General features: G+C 45.0%; 1 protein-coding gene across 7 annotated transcripts in view; it reads left to right on the top strand.

Annotated features, from left to right (window-relative positions):
• RAD54L2 (RAD54 like 2) overlaps nucleotides 1–13,401 on the top strand; it is a 134,778-nt gene that overhangs the window by 93,612 nt on the left and 27,765 nt on the right. For all 7 annotated transcript variants that reach the window (XM_021934363.2, XM_017955425.3, XM_017955421.3 and 4 more), the window contains 6 exons: nucleotides 5,814–6,015; nucleotides 7,612–7,751; nucleotides 8,561–8,677; nucleotides 8,992–9,218; nucleotides 11,543–11,725; nucleotides 11,870–12,003. In XM_021934363.2, the coding sequence (XP_021790055.1) occupies nucleotides 5,814–6,015; nucleotides 7,612–7,751; nucleotides 8,561–8,677; nucleotides 8,992–9,218; nucleotides 11,543–11,725; nucleotides 11,870–12,003 (1,003 nt within the window). The remainder of the gene's footprint in view (nucleotides 1–5,813; nucleotides 6,016–7,611; nucleotides 7,752–8,560; nucleotides 8,678–8,991; nucleotides 9,219–11,542; nucleotides 11,726–11,869; nucleotides 12,004–13,401) is intronic.

Raw genomic sequence — 13,401 nt, 5'->3', positions numbered from 1 at the left:
ATCAGGGGTCACTTTATCAGAACCAGGCCAGAGGACCTAGCAAAACACTAAGTTGAAGTGTGTCAACCCAGCCCCAAGTGTAGTTGGTATGTTGTAGGCCAAGCTGCAGTATTGGTGGAAGTAGTCATTTAGCAGTGGATATCCCCTCTTGGGGAGTCTGCTGCCCAGCCAACTGTTTGTTTGGGAGGAGGAATTTGATGGCCTCCCCTTTTAGGAGGGAAGAATTCAGGGCTGTGAAGTAGGAAGAAGTTGACAGCAGTATTATGTGAAATGCTGTGGAAGTATTAGGTCTTTGGAGGGGTAGGGGGCCTGAAAGAGTGATAGTTCTTTTAAAGGAAAACAGGGAATTGCTGAACTTTCTCCTATGATGTTTCAGATGGAAATTGGAGAGCACTGTTTGAAGAGGTTAGTGAATTTGGGAGGGCAACTAGTCAGACTTGGAGCTCTATTTTGAAACTTCTCTTTTAGTTCTCATGTCTGGCTGGGCACATAAGCAATGGCACTTTGTTTCCTCAGCAGGTAGAACATGTCCGTGAGCCAAGGCTTACACACACAGTACATTCCTAGTGCTGCTTGCCACCCTAGGCTCTGCTTTCTTTGGGAGGCTTTTTGTGGTAGGCCTACTACAGACCGGTGGTAATGGAGAAGGGAGTGTGACATTTTAACCTCTTGCTTATGTTAATGGTATTGCAGTGTCCCATCATGAGCATTTCTTGTCTAATGCCTTTCTTGACCATGTCCCCTCTGCTTTTCGAAAAGCAAAAGCTGTCTACCTGAAACCTTCTCTCAGTTGAGGGCCAAGGAAGTTGCTGCCAGTGCTGCTGCAGGGGAGTGAATCATCCTGGGCATCCACATGTGAGACCCACCCATCTGTCCACTTTTACTCTAACCACATTAGCCTCCCCTCTCCACCCAAACACTAGGACAGTGGAAAGTAGAATGCCAGGAAGGAGAGGTTTGGGAGTAGTCTTCCCCAGGACTGGGGTTGACTTCTGTACCAGCATACAGAGAAGGATCTTAGATCCTCACCTAAGTCTCCCTTGGATGCGGAGCTCTAGGAAAGGCACAGGAAAGTGGTTCTTGGGTTGGAAGGTCCTTCCTATTGCTGCTTTACTTCCTTCATTTTGAAGACCAGGTCTCGGTCTTCCCAAGGAAGCGCCCCAATGCCCAGCCAGTAAGCCTGGATTTGGTGTCTTTTCCTCAAGTGTTATTGCTCTTGGGCACTTTCCATATAGCATATGTGTTTCCCCATGTGGTCTGTTCCACTGTGCCTTGGCACAGGGCCTGGTACCTAGCAGATGCTCATATGTGTATTGGGCTAAATTGAAAGCAGGGAGCAGGAGAGGCAACAGTGGCTGGTTTGTAGTAGTCTCACATGGAGAGGTTTAACGTGAAAGTGTAGTCTACAATTTCATGGAGGCAGTATGTGTGTGTGTAAGAAACATTGATTTTGTGACAAGATGCAGTTTGCACATGTCATTTCTGCTTCCCCCTTTGCTTTCTTATTTCTGATCTTTGATTAGAATATATAGTTGAGATTTGAAATCTCACACAAATGTCAGCATGTCTGACCAAGGCCCCCGAGCTTTGCATGCTCCCAGACCGTTCAATGTGATTGGGAGTATGGAATTCCACGGCGTTAGGCAGACAAGGGTTTGAAGAATACTATCTTCCACAAGATAACCGTTGACATCCCTATTTTGCAGATGTGGAAACTGTGGCTCAGGGAAGTTGCGTCTGTAAACATAGAGCTACAGGATTTAAAGGCAGCACTGCCTGAATGCAAAGCTCATACTTTTAACTGCCTGCTCCTGTTTTTCTGCTTATTTCTTATATTCCCATGGGCAAGTATTTTTAACTTTTCAGGGCTTCAGTGTCTTATATTTAGAATTAGGGGAGCAAAGTCTAAGCGTAGTGGCTTACGCCTGTAATCCCAGCACTTTGGGAGGCCAAGGCGGGTGGATCACGAAGTCAGGAGATCAAGACCATCCTGGCTAACATGGTGAAACCCATCTCTACTAAAAATATTAAAAAATTAGCCGGGCGTATTGGCCAGCGCCTGTAGTCCCAGCTACTCAGAAGGCTGAGGCAGGAGAATGGCGTGAACCCGGGAGGCAGAGCTTACAGTGAACTGAGATTGCGCCACACAGCATTCCAGCCTGGGTGACACAGCGAGACTCCATCTCAAAAAAAAAAAAAAAAAAAAAAAAAGAGGGGAGCAAAAATTCTCATGTTTAGAATTAGGGGAGCAAAACTCTTGTAGAGTTATTATAAGGGAGAAAGGAGGCAATGTAAAAAGCTAAATCCATACCTCATACCTGGAGTAGTAGTAGTCACAGTAAAAGCAGCAGCTGTTTTTTGTTTGTTTATTTGTTTTTTAAATGTAGTGTTTACTATGTGGCAGACACTGTTTTAGTTCTTTCTTTCTTTCGTTTTTTTTTTTTTTTTTTTTTTTTGAGATAGGGTCTTGCTCTATTGCCCAGACTGCATGCAGTACAGTGAGTGGTGTGATCACGGCTCGCTGCAGCCTCCACCTCCCAAGCTTAAGCAATCCTCCCGTCTTAGCCTCTTGAGTAGCTGGGACTATAAGCGCATGCCACCATGCTCATTTTAATTTAATTTAATTTCTTTTTTTTTTTTTTTTTTGTAGAGATGGGGTTTTGCTATGTTGCCCAGGCTGGTCTCAAACTCCTGGGGTTAAGCTGTTCCCCGACCATGGCCTCCCAAAGTGCTGGGATTACAGGCGTGAGCCACACTTGGCCTGTTTTAGTTCTTAATTTAGGCTATCTCATAAAATAATCACCACAACCCTTAGAGGTTACTACAATTGTTCTCCTCCAGTCCCTTTATAAACATGAACAGAAAGGTATAATAAGGGGCATAGCTGGAGTTCACACTCCATCGGTCTGGTTCCAGTGTCCTTACTGCACCCCTATGCCATGTTAACTCTTAGCAAACATTAGTTTTGAACTTCATGCTGTTCTAGAATCTGGCATCAATCTGAAAGGGACCATAAGGAAGCTGGAGTAGTAATATGACAAGGAGGAGGCCATACCAAGCTATGGAAGGTGAGCAGTAACATGGATACTCATGATTCCCTGATTCAGCCAGTGAGTGGTGAGACAGCCCATATGTTATTTCTTAGTAGTGACTGAGTGCATAGGATGATGATGACCCATGGTACATCATTCTTTTGGCCTAGGGACATCAGCCTACAGGTTCATTCATCAAGACTTAATGACAGCCCGACGTCTCTTTACCAAAGGCTCTCAGGTTGAATGTTTCTTACCCCAAAGACTCTTGACTGCATACTCATAGAAAAAAAAATTGAATAAATAAATAAATGGGAGGCTGGGCACAGTGGCTCACGCCTGTAATCCCAGCACTTTGGGAGGCCGAGGTGGACGGATCACTTCAGGCTGGGAGTTCGAGACCAGCCTGACCAACATGGAGACACCCCATCTCTACTAAAAATACAAAATTAGCTGGGCGTGGTGGTGCATGCCTGTAATCCCAGCTACTTGGGAGGCTGAGACAGAAGAATCGCTTGAACCTGGGAGGTGGAGGTTGAGGTGAGCCGAGATCGCATCATTGTACTCCAGCCTGGGCAACAAGAGTGAAACTCCGTCTCCAATCAATCAATCAATCAATCAATAGGACAATTCTTCCTTACAGAAAAATTCCAAATAATAAATGTAGAAGGAAAGAGGAAAATAGAAAACCACCATTAACATACTACAATAATAATTAGTTCTAGGTAAGACCCATTGATGAACGTTAAAATTAGTGGGTAAGGCTTGATGCAGTGGCTCATGGCTGTACTCCAAGCACATTGGAAATGTGAGGCAGGAGGATCACTTGAGTCCAGGAGTTTGAAACGAGCCTGGCCAACATATCGAGACCTTGTCTCTACAAAAAAGAAAAAAAAAATTAGCTGGGTGTGATGGCGTGCACCTGTAGTCCCAGCTACCTGAGAGGCCGAGACTGGGAGATCTCTTGAGCCGAGGAGTTTGAGGCTACAGTGAGCTGTGATTGGGCCACTGATGCCCAGCCTGGGCATCAGAGCAAGACCCTATCTCTAAAAAATAGTGTTACGGTCATGAGAGACCAGAATAGACTGAGAAGCTGCCATAGTTTAGGGGAGACTAAGGTGATATGACAGCTAAATGCAACATGGTATCCTGGATGGGATCCTGTAACAGAAAAAGGATATTAATGGAAAACTGGTGAAATCCAAATAAAGTCTATAGTTAAAAGCAAACAATAAGCCACCAGCCCCCTGACTGCACCCCTCAAAAAAAAAAAAAAAAAAAAAAAAAAACTAACAGAAAAACCCCACAAAGCTCCTGGTTCCTTCCTGCCTAAGATCCAAATGGCATTGTCTAGAGCACCTCAGTTCTGGCATTTATATTCTAGTTCTGAATTCCTGTTACCTTTGGGAAAGACCTTTTGGTTGTGTAGTGCTTATGTCTGGGAAGCTCTGACGAATTTGGGGACAGGCTTGTGGTCTATGTAACTCTCAAAGCCTGTCTACCCATTGAACAGAATGCTACTCAGCAGGCTGAGGACAGGGGTGTGCACATGGATCTGCCTACTCCAACTCTAGTCCTTGCTGGTACTGGATGTTACAAATGACATTCCCACTATCAGGAATCTTCCCTGGACCCCCAACCTTTTTTGTGTGTGTTTTTTAATAGACGGAGTCTCACTCTGTCGCCCAGGCTGGAGTGCAGTGGTGTGATCTTGGCTCACTGCAACCTCCGCCTCCTGGGTTCAAGTGATTCTCCTGCCTCAGCCTCCCGAGTAGCTGGGATTACAGGCACCTGCCACCATGCCTGGTTAATTTTTGTATTTTTAGTAGAGACTGGGTTTTGCCATGTTTGCCAGGCTGGTCTCGAACTCCTGACCTCAGGTGATCCTCCCGCCTCAGCCTCTCAAAGTGTTGGGATTACAGGCATGAGCCACCACGCCCGGCCCCCAACTATCTTTTAAGGTATTACCTTTAGACATTCTGCTTATCTTTCAAGGCCTGACTCACATTTTACCTCCCATATAGTTCCTGCATGATCATCACATGTATTAGTGTCTTTCAAATTCCTGTGATGTCGTCAACCTTAAAGTTCTTTATATCTGTTGATCTGCCCTTCCTGTGATATTTAGCACACCTTGCCATGTTGAGTCTGTGTGTGTACATGCCCTGTCTCCCTAAGCAGAACACAAACTTCTTGAAGGGAAGGAGTCTTACAAAACCTTCTAAACTTCTTGAAGGGAAGGAGTCTTAGAAATATCCCTTGAAGCATCTAGGATAGTGCTTGCCATAAGCCCTCATGAAATGACTGGCAAGTTTGAATGAGTGAATGCTTTACAACACTGAAAGGAGTAATATTGTCCCTGTTGGCAGATGAGAGGTGAATGGACTTGCTTAAAGTCGTACAACTGATTATGAGCTATATTTGGAGCCTGGCTGCTCAGATTGTCCCTTTCTGAGCATTCTGAGGCCATGAAACTTCCTCACTCTGATCATAGCACTAAACTATAGTAAGAGTGATGGCTATCATTTGTTGTGGGCTTACTCTGGGCCAGGCTTGGTTCTAGGCATGCACACTATTCAGTCCTCACAATAGCTCTGAGGTATGGGCCTCACTATCCTCATTTTGTAGATACATCCACTGATGTTCAGAGAGATATAAATAATTTGCCTTAGATTCCCAGCTAATAAGTTGCTGAGTTGAGATTTGAACCCAGTGTGTCTGGCATCAAAACTTATTCCCCCTCACCCCTGTAAAGCAATGTCTTTCCCTTTGTTTTTTCAGACCCATCCCTGGAAGGCATGTGTGGCACTGAGCATGCCCAGTTGGGAGAAGATGGGCAGCAGCCACCGCGGTGCACTTCAACTACCTCATCTCAGTCTGAGCCTTCAGAGCAGCTTAGGCACCACCAAGGCAAGAACCTAGTCTCAGAGGACCCCAAAAAGAAGAGAGCTCAGAAGCCCTCCCACATGAGAAGAAACATACGGTGAGCTGTGCTCTGTGTAAGAGGAGAGGGAAGGGAATAGAGGTTTTACCTTCATCTTAAGGCTGTCAATAGCAGAAAGACTGATTTGGGAAGGAGAATTCTCTCTCCAAAGGAGAAAAGTGTCAGGTGTGTGTCTCCATTAATAGTGAAGGTGCAGCTCAGGATCACTGGACTTGGGCTTTCAGAGGACTGTAGGGAGAATGAGAAAGGCCTTGACCACTGTGGGAGGGTGTTCTACTCTCTGGAGACCCCAGGTGGCAGCCCAAAGATGATAAGGTGCTCTCAGCTGGACTTTCCGGTTTTTCCTCTATTTTTCTTATGTCTCAAAACAAGACTTTACAAGTTGAGTTCTCATCTTCTTAGATGTCAACTTCTAATGGTAGAGGACTGTCTGACCCAAAGCAAGGCTCCTTCTAAGAGCAAAAATGTGAACTTCTTTAACTGTCCAAATCCCCAACAGTTCTTCCTTCTATCAAATAACAATATGTGCCATTGAAAGGAAATGAGTGATATCTTTTTCTCCTTCTGCCTCCACTTAAAAAAGAATAACAATAATGACAACTTGAAATATTACTCTGAGTTTGAAAATAATATAAAATCCCTGTAACCTTAGTTTCTTTTCTTTTTTTTTTATTTCTTTTCTTTCATTTTTTTTGAGATAAAGTCTCTGTTGCCCATGCTGGAGTGCAGTGGCGCAGTCTCGGCTCACTGTAACCCCCACCTCCCGTGTTCTAGCAATTCTTGTGCTTCAGCCTCCTGGGTAGCTGGAACCACAGGTGTCCGCCACCACCCCTGGCTAATTTTTGTATTTGTAGTAGAGACAGGATTTTGCCATGTTGGTTCAACTGGTCTGGAACACCTGGCTTCAAGTGAACTGCCCACCTTCGCCTCCCAAAGTGCTGGGATTTCAGGCATGAGCCACTGTGCCTGGCCAATCCTAGTTTCTTTTCTACATGACAATACTATTATTATTATTTTTTTTCTTGAGATGAAGTCTCACTCTGTCACCCAGGCTGGAGTGCAGTGGTGTAATCTTGGCTCATTGCAACCTCTGCCTCCCAGGTTCAAGCGATTCTCCTGCCTCAGCCTCCTGAGTAGCTGGGACTACAGGTGTGCACCACCACACCTGGCTAATTTTTGTATTTTTAGTAGAGACGGGGTTTTGCTATGTTGACCAGGCTGGGCTCGAACTCCTGACCTCAGGTGATCCACTTGCCTCAGTCTCTAAAGTGCTGGGATTATAGGCGTGAACCACTGCGCCTGGCCAACAACACTATTTTTAATACTGCTTTTCAGCTTTGTGAATCAAATATTACTCTAGTTTATTCTTGATCTGTTATGTGGAGAGATGAGTTGGCAGGGGCATCTGTCAGGGAGTTAAATAATATGGAAAGTATGTTTTTCTAGAGCCATCTGAGCTTGATGTCCTATTTTTTTAATGCTGTTCCTTGCATGGGTGTGGTGAGGCTGATGTGGCTTCTCTTTCTCCTGCCTCAACTCTCTGAGATCAGCAATGGCTATTTCTCTCTTTAGCTTGCCATTACATTGCCCAAATCTTAATTGAACCCAAGTGCTGTCTCTTATGTGAATGTTTAGAAAGCTACTCCGGGAGGATCAATTGGAGCCTGTTACCAAAGCAGCACAGCAAGAAGAGTTGGAAAGAAGGAAGCGCCTGGAGCAGCAGAGGAAAGATTATGCAGCCCCTATTCCTACTGTTCCGCTGGAATTCCTCCCTGGTAAGCAGTGGACATGGCAGGGAAGGCCCTTTGCTTCAGGAGGAAGAAGCCCTAGGTGCACACAGTGGTCAAAAGCAGATCTGGAATAAGATTGTGGCCTTTTGGCTGGGCGCTGTGGCTCATGCCTGTAATCCCAGCACTATGGGAGGCCGAGGCAGGCGGATTGCCTGAGGTCAGGGGTTTGAGACCAGTCTGGCCAACATGGTGAAACCCCATCTCTACTAAAAATACAAAAAAAATAAATTCGCCAGGTATGGTGGCGTGCACCTGTAATCCCAGCTACTAGTAGGCTGAGGCAGGGGGAATAGCTTGAACCAGGGAGGTGGAGGTTGCAGTGAGCTGAGATTGCGCCACTGTACTTCAACCTAGGCGACAGAGTGAGACTCCATCTCAAAAATAAATACATAAATAAATAAAAATAAAATGATTGTGGCCTCTCAGGAATCCTTTAAAGTCATTCAGCTTCTTGAGAGCACACAATCAGAAGAAAATCATCTAAAAAGCTAAAATGAATAAAAATGTACTCTTTAAATAGGTTTTTATCTAGATTTTTTCTCATAACTTTGGATTTTAACTTGCCAAAAGATTGGGACCTTTTCTAGTGGTCAGGTGGATAGCAGGAAGAAAAAACCAGTAGAGAAAGGGAATTTGGAAGGAGGGCTGAGGTTTTTGAGATGGGCTCTGTTTCTCTTCTTGGTGGATACTCCCCAAGAGAGCTATAAAAGAAAAGGGGTGGTGAATTGTTTTGGGAAATATGTTAGAGCCAAATGTGGTCTTGACATCGTTCCCTTCCATTTTGCTTTTCCTAGAGGAAATTGCTTTAAGAGCAAGTGATGGTCCCCAACTGCCTCCTCGGGTCTTGGCCCAGGAAGTCATTTGTTTGGACAGTAGCAGTGGCAGTGAGGATGAAAAAAGCAGTCGAGATGGTAAGATGAAACCAGGTGCCTCCCTTTCTCCCGACCTGGTGTTCATGCTGAGATTGACTGTACTTTGAAAAGAGTCCAGTCCTTCCTCATTCAGTTTGGGATGTGGCTTTGACTAATTTCCCTGTGTCTCATTGGTAAATATAAGTTTTTTGCTTGTCTTAACTTGAGCTGAAAGAGAGAAATAGTAAAAGTCAAAATTTTAATAAGTGATGAGAAGTTCTAACTTTAAGTTTCTGTAGTCTTCTGCTCTGACTGTGTGCAGTAAATTATCTTCACTCCCTGGATTTTTGGTTTTGCTTTTTTTGCTGTCTCAGAGGTGATAGAACTGAGCTCTGGAGAGGAGGACACTCTGCATATTGTGGACAGCAGTGAGTCTGTCAGTGAAGACGATGAGGAAGAAGAGAAGGGTGGCACCCATGTCAATGATGTCTTAAACCAGCGTGATGCCCTTGGGCGGGTCCTTGTCAACCTAAACCACCCTCCAGAGGAGGAAAATGTCTTCCTTGCCCCACAGTTGGCACGGGCTGTGAAACCTCATCAGGTACAGCAAACCTTGACTGTTTCTCCTTTTCCTTTTTGTTTCCTTGTTATGAACATTGCCTGCTGGTGGTTATTAGCATCACAGCCTGTGAAGTACTTGTTTGGTACCAAGAGCAGCTTGTTCAGCTATTGAAAAGATCTGCTACTTCCTTCCAGCAGTTGATGGTTCAGGATTCCTGATGAATAGGAAGGGATGGGGAAAGGGAAGAGACAAGCTTCAGGTTTGCCCTACCCCGTAGAAAGCAGTGGATCTCTTGACCTAATAATTTGAGCCTCTTTCTGTGGGATCCCATGACTGAGGTGGTCTCTGGCGAGCAGTGCTTTGATTAGGAAGGTCTGTATCTAGAAGAGATGTGAGAGTCAGAAGATGGAGGGACTTTCTGATAGGAGGGAGTAGAGTAGTTTGTGTTGATCCAGACCCTGGAACCAGGACTGGTGAGTAAAAGTTCCATGAAGACAGACATTGACTCAGTTTACAATTAAGAACCTTTTTTTTTTTTTCTGAGACAGGGTTTTGCTCTGTTGCTCAGGCTGGAGTGCAGTGGCACAATGTCTGCTCGTTGCAGCCTTGACCTCCCTGGCTTAAGTGATCCTCCCTCCTCAGCCTCCCAGGTAGCTGGGATTATAGGCCTATACCACCACACCCAGCTAATTTTTTTTTTTTTTTTTTTTTGTAGAGATGAGGTTTCACCATGTTGCTCAAGCTGATCTTGAATTCCTGAGCTCAAGTGATCCACCCGCCTCAACCTCCCCAAGTGCTGGGATAACAGGCGTAAGCCATTGTGCCTGGCTGAGAACTTTTTGTTTTTGAGACAGACTCTTGCACTGTCGCCCAGGCTGGAGTGCAGTGATTATGACTCCCTGCAGCCTTCACTTCCTGGGCTCAGGTGATCCTCCAACTCAACCTGAATAACTGGGACTATAGCCTCATGCCACCATGCCCAGCTAATTTTTAATTTTTTTGTAGAGACGAGGTCTCACTGTGTTGCCTAGTCTGTTTTTGAACTCCTGAGCTCAAGTGATCCTCCTGCCTTGGCCTCCCAAAGCATTAGGATTACAGGCATGAGCCACCGTGCCTGACCTAGTAACTGTATTTTTGTACCCATTAACCAACGTCTCTTCCTCCCCCTCCTCTCCCTTCCCAGCCTCTGGTAATTACCATTCTATTTTCTACTTCCATGAGATTGACTTTTTTAGCTCTCCCACATAAGTGAGAATGTGTGATATTTGTCTTTCTGTGCCTGGCGGGTTTCATTTAACATAATGACCTCCAGTTCCATCCATGTTGCTGCAAATAACAGGATTTCATTTTTCATGGCTGAATAATATTCCATTGTGCATAGGCACCACATTTTCTTTATCCTTTCTTCCACTGATGGACACTTGCGTTGATTACATATTTTGGCTATTGTGCATAACTCAGCTTAAAAACTCTGCTGCTGTTGTTGTTGTTTTTGAGATGAAGTCTCGCTCTGTAGCCCAGGCTGGAGTGCAGTGGCACAATCTTGGCTCATTGCAATCTCTGCCTCCCAGGCTCAATGATTCTCCTGCCTCAGCCTCCCAAGTAACTGGGATTATAGTTGTGTGCCACTGTACCCGGCTAATCGTTTGTATTTTTAGTAGAGACGGGGTTTCACCATGTTCGCCAGGATGGTCTTGAACTCCCAACCTCAGGTAATCTGCACACCTTGGCCTCCCAAAGGTCTAGGATTACAGACATGAGCCATCGAGCCCAGCCTTAAGAACTCTTTAACAGGCCGGGCGTGGTGGCTCACACCTGTAATCCCAGCACTTTGGGAGGCCGAGGTGGGCAGATCACCAGGGCAGGAGATGCATACCTGTAGTCTCAGCTACTCTGGAGGCTGAGGCAGGAGAATTGCTTGAACCTGGGAGATGGGAGGTCGCAGTGAGCTGAGATCGCACCATTGCACTCCAACCTGGGTGACAGAGCGAGACTCTGTCTCAAAAACAAAAACAAAAACAAAAAAACTACTCCTATGGAATGGGCTGCCTTAAGAGGGGAGCTTCCCGACGCTGAGGGAAACCAGACTGACTGAAAGATCCTGTCAGGAATTTGACACTACTGATTCATGCATTACATGGGGCATTACACTGTACTAGTGAATGCTTTTCTGTTTTTTCCAAGAGGACTGTCACCAACAAATAGACCAGTCAAGGTACAGGGAATCTTCTATGGCCATCCACACCTCTCTATCTATTATAATGCCTTCTCATTTACTTAATTCTTACTAATTACAAAGTGAGTAAAAACTGGAGCCCTCATCTTTTTGAGCCCCTCTGACATTTGTCTTTGTCCCTTGTCAGATTGGCGGAATCCGGTTCCTTTATGATAACTTGGTGGAATCCCTGGAGAGGTTTAAGACCAGCAGTGGCTTTGGCTGTATTCTGGCCCACAGCATGGGTCTGGGGAAAACTTTGCAAGTGATCTCTTTCGTCGATGTCCTCTTCCGCCACACGCCAGCCAAAACAGTCCTTGCCATTGTGCCGGTAAGAGTTTTTGGGAAGGCACCACTTAAGTCACTCCTCTGAAGAGCTCTGCGTTAATGCCTTTACTGAGCACCAAAAGGCTTGATGAGCTCAGCTCTGAGTTTGTTCCATAAAACTCTCTTTTTGGACTTGGCTTTCTAATAGGTTAATACTCTTCAGAATTGGCTGGCAGAGTTCAACATGTGGCTTCCACCTCCTGAAGCCCTCCCGGCTGACAACAAGCCTGAAGAAGTCCAGCCTCGGTTCTTTAAAGTTCACATCTTGAATGATGAGCACAAGTAGGTGGCCTGCCCTTTCCTCTCTGCCCCTTTCCTTTTAGACTTCTGTCCGGGATCTGATGTTAAGGCAGTCTCTTTGAGTATGTAGCCTGTGCATCCAGATTTGTTTTGGTTTCTTGATGTGTCACTTTCTCTGTTCTTGCTACTCATTTTTTTCTCTACCTAGCTTTTCAGGAAAGCCAGAGTTAAGTAGCCTGAGAAATTTCCTGTGTTCTGCTTTAGGAGGCTTTTATATCTTGAAAAATATGTGGGGATGGTCATATTTTCCCCATGCATATTGTAGTAAAATTCAACACGAAACAATGGATCTTTCCATTGTCAGATTTTTTTTTGTTTGTTTTTTGAGACGGAGTCTTGCTCTTTCACCCAGGCTGGAGTGCAGTGGTGCGATCTCAGTTCACTGCAACCTCCGCCTCCTGGGTTCAAGTGATTCTCCTGCCTCAGCCTCCCGAGTAGCTGGGTTTACAGGCGCCCACCACCATGCCCGGCTAATTTTGTATTTTTAGTAGAGACAGGGTTTTGCCATGTTAGCCAGGCTGGTCTCGAGCTCTTGACCTCAGGTGATCCACGCACCTCGTCCTCCCAGAGTATTGGGATTACGGGCGTAAGCCACCGTGCCTGGCCTCTACTGTCTAATTTTTTACTTATTACATTTCACTTTTCTTAAAAACCTAATCATTAGTCACTTCTTTTAGGCACTGGTCTGCAGTTGACCTTTAATGGTACAACTCCCAAAGCTTTGAAAGGTGTAAGCCTCGCTTTGTTTTAGATTTAAATAAAATTATCTATCTATGTATGCCATAAAGTCAACCTGATTTCCAAAAGTCTAAAGCTATTTCTTGGTTCAACAAACGAGCTCTATATGCTAACCTTTCCCCTCATTGGTATGGATAATTGAGAAGGTAGACTTACTGTATTTTTTGCAGAGGGTGCCTTTTGTGATGTTTGGACACACACATAAAAATGAGGAGATGATGAGTTGACCTCACAGGTGGTTGCTCTGCTTTCTTAGATTTCAGGACTTTTAGTCCACATGCAATCAATGAAATACAGTGAGGGCTCTGGTGTTTGGAAGTGGAGTGACTTACTGAGGGTCATCTGGTCTCTTCTCTTTCCTCTTTACTGTTTGTAGCTCTTTATTCACTTGAGCCCAGGCAAGTAAACTGCAGAATGTTGCCCTTCCTTCTGTGACCTTGTATTTATCATGGGATTGAAATGCTCCTTCAAATGTTGAGTTGTAGTCATGCGTGAATATCCAAGGGGATTTTCATTTTCTGTTGCCTTATGTAGTTGAATTGCTATGTTTCTTGTTGTTTAACCAGCATCAATGATCCGGTTCATCCTGAGTGCAATTAGTTTCTCTGAGATGATGGGAGGTCCTTGGGTGGTAGGCTAGCT

This window comes from Papio anubis, chromosome 2 (genome assembly GCF_008728515.1).
Source record: "Papio anubis isolate 15944 chromosome 2, Panubis1.0, whole genome shotgun sequence".
In the NCBI taxonomy this organism is placed as follows: Eukaryota; Metazoa; Chordata; class Mammalia; order Primates; family Cercopithecidae; genus Papio; species Papio anubis.
This window is presented reverse-complemented; position numbering and strand designations above follow the sequence as displayed.